Here is a 21117-nt window from a genome sequence, read left to right on the forward strand (position 1 = left end):
TCTTAGTGATCTTTGCCAACCTTAATGATTCTATTCAATGATTGCACTCATTTTTTGTCAGTTCCTTACAACACACCAGAACAGACTGGCTGCTGGAATAGATTCATCTCCTGCTGTACTTCTTCAGGGAAGGTCCAGCATTATCTTTTCCATCCCGCTAAATTGAACAAAATCCCAGCTTTAATGGCATCTGGGCAGACCAAGCTCTTTGAAGTCACTCCCCTCTCTGAGGAGAAAGAAGTACTAAATTGTTCTGAATTGTTTCAGAGGTAAGGAAAATGAGAGAGAGAGGGAGAGAGAGAGAGAGACAAAGAGAGAGAGAGAGAGACAAAGAGAGAAAAAGAAAAACTGACACAGGACTTAGGATGACACAAATTATATTTCTCAACATCGCCAAGAAACAAAATGGGACAAATCCATCTAGTACTTGTCACTGGAACTGGGCATCACAGCTCTGAATACAATGGGAATTGTTCAGCTTTGTTTAAACAAAACAAGAATTAAAATAATTTTATAAAAAAAAAAAAACAAAACAAAACAACACCCAAAAACCAAACATTTCTCAGGTCATCATGGTTAAATCCAGAGAATGAATTAACAGAAGGAAAAGAGATTGCCAGTACATTGCCAAAGTCATTGCAATTTAATTCAGTTAAAGAGAAGCAATAAGCCCAGAAGTGCATCTGGCAAGATTCATGTAAGGACCATCTACATGAAATGCAGACTAGGGACAGGAATAGTAGAATACACTGTAAAACACATGAAGGAATTATAGCTCTGAGACACATCGAAATACAAGCTCATACAGATCAGTCTTAACAGCTGTAGTTTCTCCACTTATTTCCATAAATATAATTTCTGAAATGACCTTCTAATTCTCAGCTTCCATGTGCTAGCACCTGTGCCAGCTGTGGCAAGAAATAGCTTCCTTTGGCAGCCCAGAGAAGAAAAGCTTTTGCTAGTTTTCCTGCTATCAGCATTATCAAGCTGCACTGCACAGGATTTGCTGACAGACACGAGTTTGTGCATCTTCTAATTCTGTGCTTCAGGCTGGTGGGAAATGCCCTACACTAACATCATCCTCATAGAGAGAAGGAAGAGGTCAGGAAGCATTCTAACTGAAGTCAAGAGGACCACGGCACCCCAATATTTGTGGTAATTTTGCTCTCATCTATTTTGTAGTGTTTCTGCCAACTGCACCTCAAGGTCAGACTATGAGTAGGGTCAACAGTAAGGGAGCAGAAGGTGCCTTGGGCCTTTTCCCTTCAAAACACCATTGCAAAACTAAACTGAGTTAACATCTGAATCCAGGCAGAAAAATGGAGCCCTTCCAATGCTCCAGGCTATAAAAGAAAGACCCCTTTGACCTGGGGCTGTTTACCTTGGCTGCAGTCTTTGGACATTTCAATAGGAAAGTGTACTGCACCTGTGAACAGGAAAAACAGAGCCAGTGACTGGCAAACAGATCACTCTGGGCACCTGGAATCAAGCCTGTACAATCCTGTTTAATGCATGACCTCCACAGTCAAGAAATGCAAAGGTGGTAAAAGCAGGCAGCTGAGGAATGCCCACAGAAAGCAACACAGAGCATGTAGGAGTCCCATGTGGAACAATACATTCATTGTTACCCTGGGACCTCCTTCCCTAACTCTATCTAGTAAATGTCTATTACTGTTGTTGCTGAAAGAGAGAAAAAAGGAGAAAGAATAATGCCTTATTTCTCTTATCACTTGGGCAAGCGAGAATTCCTGCTGCACAATCAGGTTAGGCTCAAATTGGAGAAATGTTATAAATCTAAAGTCAGAAGTCTATGTCCAAACTGAGACTGACAGAGCAAGAATGTCTAAATCAAGTTACAATACCAGTCAATGGCAAGGGCTGAAAGATGCTTTTATTGTTCACACAGTAAAACAATCCAGTGGAAGATTATTAGATGGGGAAACAGCAGCTTTGTTGGGATGAATACCAGGTAATCCTTGAAATGTGTCCAGTGTACCTGTCATTGGAGCAGTACTGGGCAATAGGCTTCTTTGGGATCTCTTCAGTGGACAATGCATTCACCAAAAAGGGTTAACTGAAACTATTTGTCAGACTAAGAAAAAAGGCAAAGGCAAAAAGACTATTAACAATAAAACATTTTTCTTTCAGCATTTTCAGAACAAGTTTCACATTTGTGCCTCAAATCAACTTTTTATAGCCCAAGTCATAACGTTTTTAAAAAAAGTGAAAAAGCAACCCTAAAAATGAAATGCTTCATTTTGGTTTGAAAGGATTTTTTTTTCTTAATGTTTTGATTTTTCTCTTTTTCATTTCAATGAGAAAATGAAAACAAAATAAACTTGTCTCAGGTCACCCTTGCAGCTTCAGGCCACCCTTACAATGTTTTTCCCCAGATTTTTCAGTTCAGCCTGCAAACTGAAAAACCATTTTGTGGGCACAGCCTACTTTGGGAGTTTATTATCCTTCTTTCTATTTAAATCAGTCCTAAGACAAAGGAAAATGGGAATTTTATTTCACCAGGTAATGCTAACCAAAAATCAAAGTATTTAGCAGATTAAAAAAAAAAACAATCCTGAAAATCGGAGGAGATGTGCCTGTTTATGGGCTGAACATAACCCAGGAGACAAAGAGATGATTCCAAAGAATACTGCCATCTACAAGCTTCTTGCTATGCCACCCTACTCTCATATAAGGCAACTTACAACCTGTGGGCCCAATCCTGCATTTTTAGAATCTGTGATGGGATACTGCAAGCACAGCAAAATCTAGGTAGCTCACACTATGTGCTCTGAGCAAGGGGAGGGGGGGAGGCATGAGGGTTGTGGGTGCAAGGAAGCAAATGGAGAAAGATGCACCGTCCTCTCCACTAGCAATACTTGAGCATCAATCACGTGACCTGAAAACAACATCCCTTCTTTGCAGAGTGTTACCACTTCTGCAGGGATAATACAGTACTGGATAGTTGCTTTGCAAGCTCAATTAAAAGAAAAGGCCTTACAAGGATTTCTGTTGGGACAGTCATCTGGTTCAAACACAGCAGAAGACAACATCAACAACAGCAAAAAACCCACAATAAATTAGATATCAGCACAGCTTTCTAAGTGTTCTAGAACAATTACTTGCAAGACAAAAAAAAAAAATCACAGCTCTGGTACTTAGAATCTTGTCTTTTTTTAAAAAACAATAATCCACAGGTTTTGCATAAAAATAAACATTTTAAGCTGACGTCGTTATGTTAATTGGATCAACCCGTTTTTTTTATATATATATATTTCTATGTATATTTAAATGTATATCTTTCTTCTGTGAATATTCTTTAAAGGAGTAATGAGAGTCACAAATGCATAAAAATAGATACTTTGGAAAGAAAAAGTAATAACAATAACGACAACCCTGGTGAAAAAAAACCAATAATCCAAATAGCGCAGTATTCTAAAGCAATGGCTCACCATGCTGCCACTTGTGGAGTCCAGTCCTTCTGTATTGCGTGCAATTACTCTTAAGTACTACTGGGGATTTAACAGCGGTGAGAAACAAAAATTCCTCAAGTTTATTTAAAAAAAAAATAAAATAAAATAGTTGAGATGGAGTTGGATATACAGGAAGATTTTGATGCTTGTTATATTGCTGTAAAAGAACTAACACAATTATCTTCAGAGGTGAAAGCAGAAAGAACTCTGGCAATTTTTGCATTTACAGCAATATAGTTTTGATCAAAATCTGACCCTTTGCTCAGAATTAAAGCTTAAAAAATAAACAAAAACAAAACAAAAGCATTTTTGCTCTACAATGTATTTTTGCTTTTTTTTTTTTCTGTTGTCCTACAAGTAATTAAAGCAGATGAGAAAAGGTGGGATTTTCAGTAGTGTGTGTCAGCACCCTGCACATCTCTGACAAAAGCCAGCTCCTAATAAGATTATTTCCATGAGTGATCCTGTCCCTTTACAGCAGGAGTTAACCTTACTGTTAAAAATCCCTCCAAGGCAAAAAGATTGTGGAGTAGGAAGGGTGGGAAGCCATTAAAAAAAGAAGAGATAATAGCCTGACCTGCTTGCCAGCTGCATCAGTATTCAAGTAAAGTTTAAAGTACCTTTGTTGGACTTCAGAGTCTCGGAGGGTCAGACCAGCTTACTTTAACAAGTATAATATGCACTTTGAAACAGCTTTGTCATCTGCTTGTTTAAACTAAAAAACAAAACTCAAAAACAAACAGGAGCATAAGAAAGGTCTCAGCATCAGCATTAGACTGCAGAGTGTCCTCTTGACACTGACACTTTGATATTCTTGCCTTCCTCTTCTAATGCATTAAAAAATCAAGAAGTCATGCAGTCATTTTTAAATGAGTATTTTGAGAGTCCAGTTTTCTTAGAGGTTAACTTCATCACCAGCACAGCACTGGAGAAAGCTGATCTAACAATAGTTCACTGACAGAAATCTTCAAAGGAAAGTAAAAAAAAAATATATCATTCCACAGATAACAATGCCAATTAAAAACACAGAAAGCAAATGGTTTTTCCTCAGTGTTTTTTCTTAAGACATCTTTTCAGAAGAATATTTTTCTTTAAATTTTCTTTAAAAACACATTTTCCTTTCAGATTTGAGAGCTATCTTCCATCTACATGAATTTAAACTCTTCTGAAAGTGCCTACAGGGCTTGTGGGGGCAGGGCATCATTCCCATCAGGTAGATGGCATCTGCTCATTTTGTCTTGTTTGTCCAATTCCTCCATTCCCTTTAGCTCTCACAGGCCAATACACTACTGTGAGAATTTAGATGCTTGCAGTTGAAAGAACTTTGGACTGAGCACAGCTTGACACATTTCACCTCCATGTCATTACCACGTAGTTCCTCCTTTCTCTACACATATAAAATTAGTTTGCATAACACTGTCTTAAAGGAAGAAAATAAAATACACACACATACATTGTATTGGTGAACACTATACACTAAATATTTTTTTCAACAGCATCACAGGAAGTTTGGCCTACTGTAGGTTGATCTTGTGGGGAAGGCTGAATTTTTCTAGTTGCCATGCAAGTCACCTTCAAGACGAAACAGGTGAACCCACCCAAGAGCAAAAGCTCTCAAGCCAACAGACAAACGCTGCCTTTCCAGGGGCCGGACTGACATCACGCCAATTCAGTCAATGCAGCATTTAAAGAACCACACTGAGTTGCTTCTGTGTCAGTCCTCTGAATTCAAACGCTGTTAAACCGAAGGAGAAAGAGCGTAATTGGTCTGCCTTAGTAGTAGTAGTATTTATATATTTTGATAACGCTTTGAATTGCAATTTACTTCTGAAACCTTGCCCTTTGAAAAGCACACACCCTTTGACAATTTTTTCAGGCTTCTGTTCCTTTAAAATTCTTTGTTTTTACTGCTCTTTTTCAATTATCTACCAGAAAACTTGCTTTCTTCCAGCAGAAACGTGGCTGGCAGGCTCATGCTTTCACTGCACCCGCTCTGTGAAATTCTCTGGGAAAACCCCTCGGCATTGGTCAAGTTCCTTATGCTGGATCCAGTCAGACTCCTTCACACCCATCAGCCATCCTTCATCCTAGAGGAGAAGACAGAGATGAGACGTTGAGGGTGAGATAAGAGTGAGGATTTTTTTTTAGAGTGCAGGCCAAGGAGATGTCAAGGCACATCGAAGCCATGCTCATGGTTGGCTTGGAGAGATCCAGGTAGAGGATTGAGGAGAGGGAGATGAGTGTTTTTGTTTCCTTTTAAACAGAAAAGGCCACATTCCAAAGTCAGCACTAAAACTTGCCTGACCCCGAGCATTTGGAAGCAATGAAATGTACACAATCCACAAGTGCAATAGAAACATTTCATTATTCACATCCAGTGCAGCAGGAGACATTCTCTGGAGCAATGGGATCTGCCCTACCTTTCAACTACCTAAACACAATGGATTTGATGTTCTCCATCATCAGGAAAGAAATGGGCACCTCCACAGGGCACAGGTCTTCAGAAAGACCCATTTTCTGGTGCTCTGGAAGTGCTCATCTTCTGCTCCTGTTTGAATAGCATTTGACACAGCTTACACAACAAAATGAGTCTTGCTATAACTCAAACATGGTCTAAGAAAACTGAGAGCTGAGGAGCTCAACATCTAATCCCAAAACCCAGCAAGCTGTTGGGCTTGATGCAAAACGTGGTTGGAAGAACTCCCCATACACAAGCATCCTCCTAGCCATTAAACCCACAGACATTAAACCCAATCCTCTATAAACAGGGATGACTTTTCACTGAAGCAAAATGAGTCCTGCCTGGTAGAACCTGCTCAGGAGGAGAACCAGTCTTCCTTCCATCCCGTGCTCTCTGCAAAGCATCCAACATTGAGATTTCTACTCAATTTGAAGAACATGAGGGAAGTGAGATATTCAAGGTGAGATGGTTGCACTGTTTGTGGCTCAAGTGTGCAGCTACCCAGTTGAATGCATGCCTTGAACGACTCCCACCTCTGCATGCCACCCACCCCTGCAACCTGCAAGTGCTCATGCATGCCATTTGCAGTGGGGCAGCCTAAGCATCAAGACCACAGCATGAGGCAATGGAGCTGTATGAAGGACCACTGCCTTCAAACTTAACAGCTTGCTCTGCATCTGCTGCTCTAGGCAAAGCATACACCAGGTTCATTTAGAGCTATGTCAACACATTCAGCTTCATAACTTGCCAGAGCAGAAATACTCGGGCAACCAGATGCTCTAAGCTGTGGAGAAATGGGGCATGCTTGTATGCAGTTCACACAGTTGTTCTGACTCGCTCCTGGAACCAGCAGGAGTTACCTGTGAATTTTTGCAATGACACACACTGCCTCCCTTCAAACATATTCTTTAAAAACATACCTGCACAGTGCAGGAACAATGCAGCCCACATCAGGGGTGATCCATGGGGCATGTATTGCTTTCTACTGCCATGTTATTGCTTCTGCTCTCATGCTTGTGTGTTTCCAAGTGGCAGTAACTCAGATCAGCCACTGTACCTGAGTTCCCTGCTCCATGCAGGCTGCATTGGGTGCCTGCAGGCTCAGACAGCCCTTGCTGCTGCCTTAGAGTTGAGCATTCAGGGGATGTCAGGGGAACGACGTGAGTCAGGAGCCCATCTGCAGAAGCCAGCTGCAGGGGCTGCAGACAGACTGACATGCCATAAATCAGGAAGACAAACTACTAGGCAGAAGGCGCTGGGCGCAAGTGCCTGGAAGGCAGCTTCTAAGCTCACAGCACAGCAAGCACAAAAGCTCATCCATTTGCATCTAGTGTATGTGCCATACAGCATGCATCACTCCCACAGCATCAGGCTTCAAAAGGATCTCCTCAGCTACAGGGATCAGACACTGGGACCTAGATTGACTCCTGACTACTCTTAACATCATATGAAGTGCCAGATTAGAAGCACTGCTGCCCTCAATGCCTTCTGTCAAGGGAGATGACTCCAGGCCTGCTCAATGAACACAGACACCTAAGCTGCAAGATGGGGACATGGCTCACAGTCTATTATCCTAGGCTTTCTCCACCCACGTGCACAATTCATGCACATGTTAACAGCCAAGATTTTCTGGCTGGGTATGGTAAGGGTTAGGGAAATGAGCTGTAGCACGCTATACACTGTAGAGGGTTAGAGGGCTTCAGTGCAGCTACAGCATTTGTTAGCAACACTCAGAGCTCACCCTCTGCAGCCTGGAGAGTCTTGAGTTCATGGCTGTTGCACCCACATCCAGCTAGAGTGCAAACATAGGGCATTGAAAAACTCTGTTCCATAAATGCCATCTCCTACCATTGAAACCAGAGGAGCTGCCCTTCATTTCCCATCCAAAAAGTCTTATGAGATGGAAATGCTCATAAATGCTTGTGCAGGGCAGTCCCATCCACTGAAGAGTCTTGTCTGTGGAAGGAATCACTGCTTCTTCCCATACAACCCTTCCTCACAGAGCATTCTGTGCTGCGGGAAATACCAATGTATTACAGATCCCATTTTGCAAGCAGCAGCAAGATCTCCCTCTGTAACTCACAAAGTCAACAGCTGAGCCACATGAATCACATCATCTTTGAACTACACTGTTTCTTTACCCCTTATGAAATCCTAATCTTGTCAAAACCGAAGAGGCAGTGACTTCTGAATCAACTGGAAGAATTCCCTTCCTTTTCCAAATGAAAATCTGAGATCTGAGCTTGATTTTTACAAAATCACCACTTCTCTCAGCCAAGATAGTAAAACTGCTGCAGTCTCTATCAGCTGGAAGCCCTCAAACATAGCAAGTGAGGAGGATTTACTCGAGGCTTTTAGAAATAGCTGAGATTAAAGAAAAAAAACCTGCCAATTAAATCCAGGCCAGAGAAAGACAGGAAGCATGTTCTCTGGAGTTGGGCATCCTGCTCCAGCCTGTGGTTCTGCTGCCATCTCCTGGCCACACACTGTCTTTTGGAAAACTTTGGGTAGTTCCTGCCAGCGCCACGGTCTGCACTGCAGTGGTCACAGATACTGTGCACGAAGACCAGGAGCTAAGTTTGAGCTCTGTTTGGCTCCCTGTGAAGAAAGCCATTGCCTTAGCTCAGATGCCCCGATAAGGGCAGGACACCATGGCTGCTTCGCATGCTTTATGCAGGATAATGAAAGTCTCCACTTTCCAGTCACAAGTCGTCTTCCTCTGTTGCAGGAAGACAAGGACAGGAACAACTGGCTTTGCAGCCAGCTTCCAGCCACAAACTGACGACTCTGCATACAGCCAGACTGTTAGTGGAGAAAGAAGCAGCTCCAGAAATCCCTTTGGCTCATCCCAGCCCAGGCACACACCCAGTCTTCCCAGCTCACCTGCTCCTCAGGGTTCTCAAATGGAATCACAAGCACCACATCCCCGGCCTTCAGCTGCAACTCATCACTGTCAGTAGCTGTGTAATCATGCATAGCCTGGACCTATAGCCAAAAAAAAAGAGGAGAGCCACACGCGTGTTAATACCGACCAGCACAGTCACAGGAGCATCCTGGTGACTCACTCAATTAGTTATGCATCAGCACCTGCACATCCTTCCTTTAGATGAATGTGTTTCCAGGTGTTCCCATGGTGCAGGCCTAAGATTTGCATTCACTCAAGTGGTGCCCTGTGTTCTTTCAGCATCTGGATTTCAAGAGTATTAGAGGTCATAGCCTCCCCACTCTGTCACCTATGCTTACTCTCCCCGTTTGATACAAAAGCATCAGTTTGGAACTTCAAGTGATTTTCTCCTGTTGTATTTCTCTTTCTTCCAGCCCGTCTACTATCAAGATCTGTGTTATAGTCTTTCTGTTTCAAGCCAAAGCCCTTCACTTCAACTACTACAATAATATGCAACTGCTATAACAAACTATAATTCCGCCCATAATCAGTCAGAATGTAATGACCCTCCTATTGTTCTCCCAAGTTTAGCCATCCTTTTGCTTTTGGTGGATTTCCCAGAAAAAGCCGTATGAGAACATAACTGAAATAGAAAAAAAAAAAAAAAAAAATTCCTACACCAGAACAGACAAACAAAAAAGGAGGCTGTCACTTCATGGGGCATGATGCATTTGTGATGCCTTGCTACCAAGACTCTTCAATGTGACATAGCCCATGGTCACACTTAGTGAATGTAGTTAAACTGTTACTGGAACTAAATCACCATGAACCCGGTGTCCCACCAGCACACACTCACCTTGAACAGAAATCCTGGTGGCATGTCAGCTCTTTCAGAGGAGGCGCCTCCTTCCACGGTGCCATTGACAGTAGCAGGGAAAGTCTCCACAACGACAGCGGGCAGAGAGCTCTGGTAGGCAGCAGCCAAGGAAAGAAAAGGACCATTGAGAAAGGAGAATCCAAGATGGGTAGTTCACTGATCCGTATCGAAGGATTCACATCAAAACTATCCATAACCCAGTTGGGAATACCAACTCCATCCAAGTTTCAGTGGGTTTTCTCAACAGTGACAAGAACACTCCAAATGACAGTAAAGACTGCTGCCCTTCTTTGCTTATGGCTGCAAAGTTCATGGAGGATTTAGAGCATTTTTCTGGGACCACACTTGCAGCATTTTCCATTTAATGCAGTCACAAAGCAGTCCTTGTGAAGTCCATGAAGAACAAGTCACAAGTGACAATCTATAGGAATCAAGCAGCCATAAAATGGACCTACTCCAGCCCCTAAAAACATGATAGTGTCAAAAGAGAGGAGATCTGGTTATTCAGGAGGTGTAGGCAGAGCTCAGGGAGGTAAAGTAAATGGTGGGAAAGGAGGAGCCCATCAGACGATGCAAGCTTAATATAGAAGGGGCTGTAGGCTGGCTTCATGACATGAACAAATAGAAGGCTCTTTTTAAAGATCTTCCAGCTGAGCTTATCCCTAAGTATCACACAGGGAAAACACAACCGCTAACTCTGGCCTTTGAGTAAGACCATTGTAACTGCTCAAGCAGCAAGGGTGCATTTTTCCAAGCCATTGCAAACCTCTTTTCTCAGCCTAGTTTCCCATATGTCGGCTGTATGACAAAGAGAAGTGGTGGAGAAGCAACTACTTTCTCTTGAGATACTTACCGATCCTGAATCACCTTCAGTTTTAGATGCTTCAGCTCCAGCTGCTGCTTCAGATCCAGCTGCTTCAGCTCCTGCATGGGCTGCTTCTGTAGGCTGCAACACAGAATCCATTCAAGTGGAGTTACTCTCATTACCGTCATATCTGTGTGCAGAAAGTACAGCTCAGTCTGTCCAAGTGCTCCCTACACGGTTGATTGCTGCCATCTGCTGACAAACAGGTGAAGAACTTCAGTTCTCACTACATCTGCCTCCCCAATTCTCTGCAGCCTAGAGAAACCACAGTAAAGCCTGAATCCCCTCTCAGCCACACAAGAGACAATACTGCAGGAGAAACAATGCAATCCTCAGAACCTGTATGCCTTTTCTTTTCAGGATTTAACATACTGACTTACATACACAGTATCTGTTACTACATCTAGATTTTCACTTGCATGTGAATACTCAATGTGAATGCTCACATACCAACAGACAGGGATCAACCAATAGGCTATTTCCAAGTATCAATAATCAGGGAACATTTGAGCCTTCATATACTCCCAGAAAAAGAAGAGCATGGTAATAACGTGTCCAGATGTGGAACTTTGTGTGAACCTAGCATCTTTATAATGTTAGCTTTGAATGAAAACTGAAAACTATGCTGATTTTAATCCAGTTTGATTCTGGACAGGCCCAAAGAGTCATGAATTTGGATTGTTTGTAAGAATTTGCTATGACTATTCTGCATGGTCTGCGTGGTTGGTAGGGAAGAATCTAATGCACAAAAGCTACCTCCACCAGGAGCTATTCAGCATCACTTACAAACCACTGCCCAGCAGAGATTGCTCCTGGAAGTAGGGAAACTGATGCTTCCACGCACAGCAAAGAATGAGCTCTAGTACTCATCCAGAGCTTCAAGCTTTTGGTCTCTCACACCTGATGCCAAGCTGTTTTAATGCAACAATAAAGACATTCATTTGCCCCTCCCAGAAACTGCAGCAGCATAGGAATTAAGTTGGATCTGGAAGCATTAATACTTCCAGCCAGATAGCATTAGAAAGACTCCTGACAAGAATCTCACGGGCCTAGTAAGGTCTGTTTTCTAATTTAATGCCTGGAAGCATTCACTGCCCATCTATATTTATTCAGTCATAGCACAGACAACTCTTTGTATAATCTAACTAGATTCCTGCTTCAAACTTGCACAATAGAAACTGCTAATACAGACACTTCCCATTTTTAACACGTGGATAAACAAGTTTTTACATGCCTGCATGATTCATACATTTGGTAAGCACACGTACCTCCAAATACAACCATTTTCAAAGCAAAGCACTGTCCAGATATCCCACTATTGCAATTCTCCTAGTCCCAGCTCTATAGAAGCACTCTGGCCAGGTTCAACTGATCAGTGAACCCCCCAGCTTTCAGCAGTTTCCCTGGGAACCCAGATAACTTTGTTGAATCTGGGCCCTGCAGACATTCCAAGCCAACCAATGGTGACTGAAGCTCAGAAACAGTCTGTGGACTGATCCCAAACTCATCCTTCAGACAGGGAGGTGTCCTCGTCCTCATAAGAACAACAAGAAAATGCACAGATCCACCAGGTTTTAAGCCACGCTCTGAACATCCTTCCTTCACCATACCTTTCTTCCATCTTCCTTCATCAGACCTGGGCTGACACCAAGCCAAGCTCTGTGCCTTCATTGCAGCAGGTGTGCAGCACCAGTCAGGCGAGTGAACACCAATGCTCTCTGAATTAACCTGGCCAGACCAAAGCATGCACACACTGTGTAAAGCAGCAGCCATGCTAACCCCAGCTCCATACTCATCTGAGTACCAGATACATACTGGCACAACTCTCCGAGTTGTTTCCCAGTAACAGCAGAAACAATCAAGAAAGAAATACTTTTATTTAACCAAAAGCCATCACTTAAAGTTCAGCTGTTCCAACGGTGCCATTTAACACACGCTTTCCTCTCCTGACACATCCTTCCTCGTATTCCCCCATCAGCATGTCCACAGGCCAATGTTGCCAGAGGATATTACAAATAGCAGACCTGTTCCCATCCAGCAGATTCCCAGAGTAGCTTTGGAAGAGCTAAGGTAAATGTATGCATATTAAATGCTACAAAGGCTTCTCCTGTTTAATTAGATTTGCTCCCAGGTTGCCTTTTATCTGGACTCAGTGCAACCAGAATTGGGACAGATGCCAGCACAGCTCTATCAGACCAAGAATGGTTTTTATGTGGATAGGTAAAAAGCAGCTCATATTGAGCCACAGATTTCTTAAAGCAGCTGATTTGCAAAAACAATATTTAATAACTAGAGAAATTGGACTTAAATTAATTCCCCGTATTTCAACAAAAGGCATTTTCATGTCAGCTACTTATTTTCTATTTTATGTACCTGTAGGCATGCCAAAAACATTTGCAGTCATGGAAAGAAGAGTGAGAACTGCTCACTGCTGCTGCCCGTTTGAAAGCTTTGTTTATTCCAACAGCAGCATCACACAAACAAAGCACAAGTTTACTTGTCTGCAGAATTAAGCAAGTTCACCTGCATCCAAATTTCTATGGTTATTAACCACATAACATATGGTACAATTTTATCATCCAACAGACCTCTCATCACCATCTAAGAATAATATTAGAGCAAAAACACTTCAGAAGGCTTGAGGAGACAAAATTTCCCAGATATAGGGAGCTGTGTCCTTTAACAGTGTATGTTCAGGTGGCAACTGGCGTGCTGAGAGCCTCTTGCTGTAACAGCGTTCCCCAACTGATTAAACTGTCCTTTGGATGAAATCAGTTTCCAAAATGGAAGAAATGACTTCAAATACCTTTTGCACCTAGACTACACCACATATAGTTATACCTCACCCACTGCCTGTCCACTAGAATGGCAATTCAAGTGCCAATGCACTGACTTTTTACTTTCCCAGACAGACTAACAATGCTCATAAAAGGGAATGACAGGTTAAACACTGATGGCTGATAAAACACTCAAGGGAAACATCTTTCAACAGACTCATGTGAAGGACAGCCTTGGCCGCTGTGAGTCCTTGGGCCAAACTCTCAGCAACGGCAGAGCTGCTTTCTTCCATGTACTTACTCTAAATAGGGGATGTGGATTTTGAGAATCCAAAGATTTCCAGGACTTGATTCCCTGGTGCAAGCCAAGGACATGAGGCCTGTATCAACTGTATGGGCTACAGCCAGCTCAAGCTGCAGGTACGAATGCCCAGATCACACATTTTCTGCCTACACTGCTACCTGTTTGTCCAGAGGGGCTCATAATCAGCAGTGCTTGATGCATCTCCCAGTGGGCTGTTTTGCAGTGCTCCGAGACCTTCCCAGGCTTGATACATCTAGAGGGCATAAATGAGTCCACTGTTTGGGTTCAGATGTAGAGCATGTAGGCTCTTCCTTAGTCAGAAAGCTCCAAAACTGGGGCTGTCACAGACAACAAGCAAGCCTTGGGCCTGCACTTAAGTTTTTGCATGGACACAGGCTGGGTTATTTCACATCAGCCTTTCTGACAATGATGGTCAACGAGCAGCAAATAATGCAGATAACCTCAAATATGCACACGTATACCCAACGGTACAGGCAGTAAGGACCAAGGACTCCTGAGACATTTATGCATCACACACAAGACCAACAGGATATACACAAGGAAGGGTGGAGGGTGAGGATGATGCCACAGTGGGATTAAGTCTGGGAAAAAGGTCTCAGTATCATGCCAAGGGAAAGATAAGCGAGTTAGCAGGGAAAGGCTGTGGCGTGGTTTGCTGCTAGAGGCATTAAGCTACAGTGCCAGACGTGGCAAACGTGGCTGCCCCAGGGCTTTATGGGCAAGGTATGTAAGTGGGCTCAGCAGTATATGGAGAAACTTTGGTTTGAGGTGTGCAAAGAGGAAAAGCAGAGAGGGAAATGAGACAGATGCAAGCAGGGATGGCACAGGCGTGCACAGTATGTGATGAGAGATGACAGCCATAGGAAGTTCTTACCTCCCACAAATCCCAAGGTAAAGACTACGCATGTCAAAGAGCAACAGAAACAAAACATGTTTATATGCAATTATTTCAGCAAGTACAAAATTACAGACAGTCTGAAGCAGACATACACATTCAACAGCACTACTTACCTCCGTATGGTTTTTTTGTTTTTTTTGTTTTTGTTGTTGTTATTAAGTGTGCAGATCTATACACTCATCCCCTTTGCATTTCCAAATTAAGCACTAACATATCCGAATGAGGGTCATTCCTTGCTCTGGTATGAAGGGAGACAGCTAAGCCACATTCAGTTATTAGTGCCAGTACTGACAGGAAAAAAAAAATCATGAATTTGTGGTCTATCAGAGTTAAATATTCTCTTATCTCCTCAACCAGAGTTACACGTTATTTCAGAGCAAGACTTCAGCCCATATCTTTGGATCAACAGCGAAATATTTTAACCTCTCTGCCATATCACTTGCCCCGTGGGAAATAAATCTGAATTCTTTGAAAATGGGGAGGTTTGTGCTAGGTTTAATACCGTGGTTACCACTGTAAAGTATTAATTTCAGACTCCGAAGTGACTTCTGAAACTAACAATAAATGTGCAACATGTTACTGTTGAACAGTTTTAAAAATCCCACTCAGCATAACATTTATTGCATTTATTGCAAATAAGTTCATTTTAAAATAAATTCATACTCATATCCAATGTCAACATACCCAATTATTCAAGTTATAACAGGTGATTCAGAACAACAAAAAGCAAGCTTATTCTGGGGTATGTAGCAGTGATGCAGTCAAGAAATGCCAATCTGTCCATTTAAAGTTCCCCAAAGTGGCAGTTTGGCACATTGGTGTGTATTAAACTATGCTAATAATGAGAATTTTGCAGACGCAGTATTTTAATTTAGAAGCATCAAACTTTTAACAGAGATCCTACTGCTAGAAAGATCAGCCATACAGGCCCACTTGACTTCATGATACTGGAAAAATACTGTAACATCCAAATTATATTACTACAAATTTTAGTGGAAACCACAGGCTAAGAACATGTATTTCACACATAAGAAATGGAATGTCTGGGTGAAAGAAACCAAAGTGCAGCCCACCTGTCTCTAGTAGGACAGGAACAGCTACAGGTCAGACCAGAATTATGAATCTTCCTTTTATTTCACTGTGAGGCAATATGTCCAGGGAGGAAGCCACTTCATTATCATGAACAGAGGCTATGTTATACTCAGACAGAAGGGCCTTGTGTCACTTGAGTATCTCTGAAGTTTTATTCATCTTAAGTAACTGCAGACTATCAAAGTGTCTGTTTACTAAAAATCTCTTTGAGAACAATTTACAGCAGGAGCACAGAGCAGAGGTTGAATGCCTACCCATGGTTTAAATCCACACAGTATATAGAGGATGTTAATCTATGGATGGAGATCTGTGAACGTGTTGTCAAGAAGTAGATCACCTGAGCAAAGCACAAGCACCCCACAGACAGCTAGCGCCAGACTGTGGCCTGGCTAACAGCCACGTGATTCTCACTGGACTTTCATATGCAGCAGAGAAGACCAAGGTGCCCATCTGCAGGGCATCAGAAGTTGGTGGCTTCCAGCCCAGTCACCCAGAGCTCAGGTCCAAACTGTCACTGATGTGGTTGCAGGTCACACCACCTCTGGCAACAACTCATTTTCAAAAAGAGAGAGGGAGAGTTGGATATTAACCAACCTGAGAAGCAGGTGTAGGGGTCTTCCCCATAGTGGCATCTGGTTTAATGGGATCAAAATCCAGATCCAACAGGCTGGCTCCCTCCTGGAAGGGCCCAGGGGCATCAAACTTGGCAGCAGTGAGGAAGAAAAGCAGTACGAGCATTAGACACGCACACATGTACAGTACAGACAAGGTATGCAACATCCAGGTGCTATGGCTGCAAGCGTAGAAGACAGTGTGGGAATGTGAACACTTGATGTGGCTCCTGACTCTGGGATGCCTTTAATCACGGGCAGTAAGCAGGGCTCCACTGAGCCAAACCTGAGCCTTTTCCATAAGGCTCACTCACCTTCTCATCTGACCAAATGAGCTCACATGGTGCAAGCACCTGACCTGTTACAGCCAAAAGGATCACTGCCACTAACCAGGTCAGGTGGTTTTTTTATTTATTTCTACACCTTACAGCTCATCCAGCTGCCTTTGTGTTGAAAGCCCAGGACAGACTTACTCAACCACACATCTCAGCAATGTATACCCAGACAGAAAAACAAGCAAGGCTCAGAACTAACTCCCCAAGCTCTTAATTCCCTTCAGACACAGAAACACATAACATAAAAGATCATCCTAGTTATGGGAATCATATCACTCCAGTTCAAAACGATATTTACAATGCTTTCCATTTCAGGTATCCCAGAAACACGCATACACAAGCCTTCCAAAGCAGCATGCATGTGCTGCTCTCTTCCAAGTCAGCAGAATAACTTTCTGATTAATGCAGCAGCTGAAGACAATGACAGCACATTCACTAATTACCTTTAATAAAATAGTTACAACAAAGGAGTATTCAAAATAAGACAATATGTCTGCTTTTAAATTTAGCATAACCACAAGACTCTACTTGTATTTCTCTTCAGAGGAAGCTCAAAGTGCAGGAGGAGTTGACCCCATTTTCATTGATCTCTGAAGTTCACTTGCCGTACCACCTCAGCTACCTTTCCAATAACACACCAAATCTGGAAGGCTGGCCTTCACAACTACATCATAGCCACACCATGAAAGAACATGGGGAAAACAGCAATAAAATTTAAGTGGAAGTCTTCTGCATGCAGCTCATACCATCACCATGTTTTATTTTCCTTTTATTTTCTCTTACTGCGATTCTCTCTTGGACTTTTCCCTCCCATAACAACATTCTCTCCTCTTTCTGATATCCACAGTTCCATGAGGATGACCAAATTCTCCCATCTCACAACAATAAACCTTGACCAGTATGTTAAAACTGGCATTGAGCACACTCCTCCAGTGCACCCAGGCCATCAGGAAGGCTCAAATCCCAATCTTCAGCTTTGTTTGGTGGTGGGATGGTCACGAAAGTATCTTACCTGTCATTCAAGACTTACATGCAAGGCCTAGCACCTTTTGCCTTTACCCAGATCTCCCACAAAAAAAGCTCACTGGAGCCAAGACATCTGACAGGAGCAGCCCTGGGCAATGCACTGAACACTAGCGCCTGTTGAGCGCTTCGGTGAAGATTGTTCTGGCAACCAGAGTCCTCCTTCAGAAATTTAATCTGATTGAATGTCACAGCAGATCCCATCCCGGGTCAGGACACTGATCAGGTGCAGAATACGACTGGCTAAGGGCAGGCATTCACATGGAAATACAAGATGCAAACCATGGGGCAGACAGAACTGTCCATTATGATATAAGAGAAAGAAGTATAGAGAACGAGAGTCGCTCAGCTGCCTGTGGTCTCCACGCTTCCAACGTTGCAGTCAAATCATCTCTGCTCTGCAGGCTTTATCTATTGCAATGCAAAATCTGACATCATCCTTTCCTCTCCACTCTACCTTGACTCTTCAGCAGTGAGGTGGAAGGTGGCAAACCAGAGGCAACGGAGCAGCATGACATGAAGAAGAGTCAGCAAATGAGTCACAGATGAGAACTGCTACAGGCATTACTTGTGCTTTAACAAGCATTTAGGGTCAAAAAAAAAAAAAAAACACACAAAACCGAACAGTATATGTGTGTATATATATAAAAATATAAATGCAGGTATCTCATGATGCAGCCAGAAATCTGGTCAGGCTCCTGTATACATAAGAACATCTGTTCTCCTAGATCCAACATAGAATGAATTCCCCAAGCGGGCATCCTCTCTTCCAGTGATGTTAATAATAAGGTAAATAAAGATGAAAATTCATTGCTTGAAAATGCTGTTACCATTTTTAGAGCTTCAAAAGGTGTCACACCTCAGGAAAAAAATATTCTTATGGCAACTGCTGGCTGGTGAAAACAGTCTGTCAGGAGCCCTGAATTCACAGCAGGCACAGCCCTGCCTGTTTACGCTTCAGTCACCAATTCCTGTTGGCTTTTCCAGTGCATGTGTGGGCTGTAAAAGTTAATACAAAGCCCCACCTAAAGAGCACAAAACTGCCTTCTAAAAAGGCAAAAAAGACAGGGTCAGAGATTGGGATTGTACAAAAGTAGACAAAACAAGCTTCATCCACACCTAGGATCCCTGGGCCTGGAGAGAGCATATCATGGGACGCAAGGGATGCTACACTCCACATACACTGTCACTACGCAAACACAATGATAATTTCTGAACTGAGATTCTGGCATCTCCCACTAGCTAAATTTCTCCCATTTCTTCTATGAGGCAAAGCTCTCAAAGGACTACATGTTTGTCTGAGCTGCCTTCCAGCTACCTTGCCTTCCAAAATAGCCCCCTATCTCCCTCTTTGCCTTCTAAGGTCCAATGCTGAGACTGCCTTCCTCCTTCACCTGACCAGGTTTCATGGCGTGACACCTCCAGAGAGAAGAAAGATGAAAAGAAAAAGTTCAGAGGCAGACAAATACAATGCAGGGCATAGCAGCTAACCTGCGAGGGGGTTGTCACACTTATCTCAGGGACAAAATTGTCATCAAACAGACTGATGATGTTCTCCTGCTTGATCTCCTTGGAAGGGGTGACTTTTGGAGGCGGAGGCACCGGAGGCCCTTTCCTCAACTGCATGCAAGTGAGCACACGGCCACAGCACAGACGGCGACACCCAAAAAAACCAGAGACAGGAACCAGGTTAGCCACAAAAATTGAAGGTGAGGGAAATCACAACCACAGGCACAGAGAATGGTCCAATCAACTCCATCTGGAGAGAAAGGAAGGGAGAAGGGGAAAATGAAACAAAATTAAAATAACCACACGCCTCCAGAGAAGGTTTGGCATCATTAGTTACACTTCAGCTATGGGCAAGTTTCCCTCTGCAGAAAAGAAGCGTAACAATTAATATGCATTGACAGGACATGCATACATAATTAGAACATGTGCAACCTTCCAAAAAAAATAAACAAAAAACAACCAACACTGGGGAGGAAGCAGACAAGTTACTAAGAACACAACTCAGTAGACCAGGCCAGTTCTGCCTCCATTTTCCATACTTACCATACTTAAAGGAATAAGAGCCCAGACTCTGTCTTATTGTGGGATGCCCATGAGGCCAGATTCTGATCTGCCCGGCAACGAGATAAACAGTAGACCATGAAGTCAGAAGGAATTCTTCATGGCATCTTACCATGTATCTCAGTTTTCGGGAAGAACACTTGAATTTCCTGAGAAGCCAAGACTGCTGTGGGTCCACCTCTGCTCTCAGTTTCACCAATGCACATCAACACTAATGAAGTCACAAGTGTAGCCCAAATGAAGACCCCAGAGAAAGCAAAATGAAGACTGACTCTAACACACCCTACTACTCTCTTATCAAGCTAAAAGACTCAGCCTCACGCTGCATCCAGCCCCAGTGGGAAGCTGCAGTAGACCCTCCCTAGATCAACTGATCCACACCCTCTTCACATTTTCTTGTGCCCAAGCCTCAATGCTCTCTTGTAGCTCCAACCAAAGTCTGAAGAGCTGTTCCTGTGTTGGAACAAAGCAGCCATATAAGTTCCCTGCAGGCTGGGAGGTTCCAATTACAAACTCAAAACTAAAAAGATCCTGACATTTCTGTGATTTACTACTCTGAAATAGTCCCCTACCCTCTCCTGTGTGCTAATATCTTCGGAGACTTACACAGCATGCAGCATCATCTCCAGCAGCAGTTTAACACCATCTCAAAGATAACGGAACTGCATATTGATGTTGGGTTGTACCTGAAACTGCGCAAAGCATGAAGAACTTTGCTGACTAGAATAAATCCCCTAAAGTCTTTTTGCTGATTTGGATCCCACAGAGCTTTATCGGTCTAAAAATTCAGTACAGTTCTGCTGTTTTCAGAAGTGCCTTTACAGTATTTCCGTGGTGTAACTGAGAGCAAAAGGTGAACCTTTGAAATTTCCCAGACCCCTCAAGCCCTGTGTCACCTCCAAACTACTAGGTGTGGAGTGCTGCAGTCAAGTTCCAAGACACAGAAACTCCAGAACAGCTGTTTTTCCTCCCTGTGGAGTCAGTCCCAACTCTTGGCACCTAGGAAGCATAGAATGGAGCTCTTGTTCTTTACTGTATTGAGGTCTAGAAAATGAATTAAATGTAAAGTAGAAAAGAGCTGCCAGCTGGTGGCAGCACACGCTGCTAAACACCATTTCAGTCTTGCCTTGACTCTCCAGAAGCTCTGCTGGAATATTCTGCTTGCTCAACATGGGGCGGCCTCCAGCCCCATTCCTGTGGGCAGGAAGGCAGCAAGTGAATGAGCAAGCACTTGCAGCCTGGCAAAAACAAGGTCTATGTGCGCTATTTAAAGGAAAGGGAAAACAAGTCTGAGTGAAGTCTGCAGTGAAAAGCTCAATAGATTTGTACCATTTCTTGTTCCAAATTTCCACCAAGTTGTAGTGATCTCAGGAAAAAAAAAACAACAGTAAGGCAGTTCTAGAAAGACATACACTATTCTCTCCCTTTA

At 43.0% G+C, this 21117-nt stretch overlaps 1 protein-coding gene across 10 annotated transcripts in view; it reads right to left on the minus strand.

The window, feature by feature from the left end:
* Positions 1-526: 526 nt before the first annotated feature.
* The window catches only part of BIN1 (bridging integrator 1), an 88098-nt gene continuing 67507 nt past the window's right edge, over positions 527-21117 (minus strand). For 6 of the 10 annotated variants that reach the window (XM_052674888.1, XM_052674886.1, XM_052674885.1 and 3 more), the window contains 8 exons: positions 19110-19238; positions 16244-16351; positions 14534-14557; positions 10546-10638; positions 9672-9782; positions 8815-8916; positions 7673-7723; positions 527-5557 (listed from right to left, as the gene is read on the minus strand). In XM_052674888.1, the coding sequence (XP_052530848.1) occupies positions 5450-5557; positions 7673-7723; positions 8815-8916; positions 9672-9782; positions 10546-10638; positions 14534-14557; positions 16244-16351; positions 19110-19238 (726 nt within the window). In that variant the 3' untranslated portion in view covers positions 527-5449. The remainder of the gene's footprint in view (positions 5558-7672; positions 7724-8814; positions 8917-9671; positions 9783-10545; positions 10639-14533; positions 14558-16243; positions 16352-19109; positions 19239-21117) is intronic. The other 4 variants (XM_052674889.1, XM_052674892.1, XM_052674891.1 and 1 more) reach the window with 2 other exon arrangements.

The sequence above is a fragment of the Tympanuchus pallidicinctus genome, unplaced genomic scaffold, assembly GCF_026119805.1.
Source record: "Tympanuchus pallidicinctus isolate F22 unplaced genomic scaffold, pur_lepc_1.0 scaffold15, whole genome shotgun sequence".
NCBI lineage: Eukaryota > Metazoa > Chordata > Aves > Galliformes > Phasianidae > Tympanuchus > Tympanuchus pallidicinctus.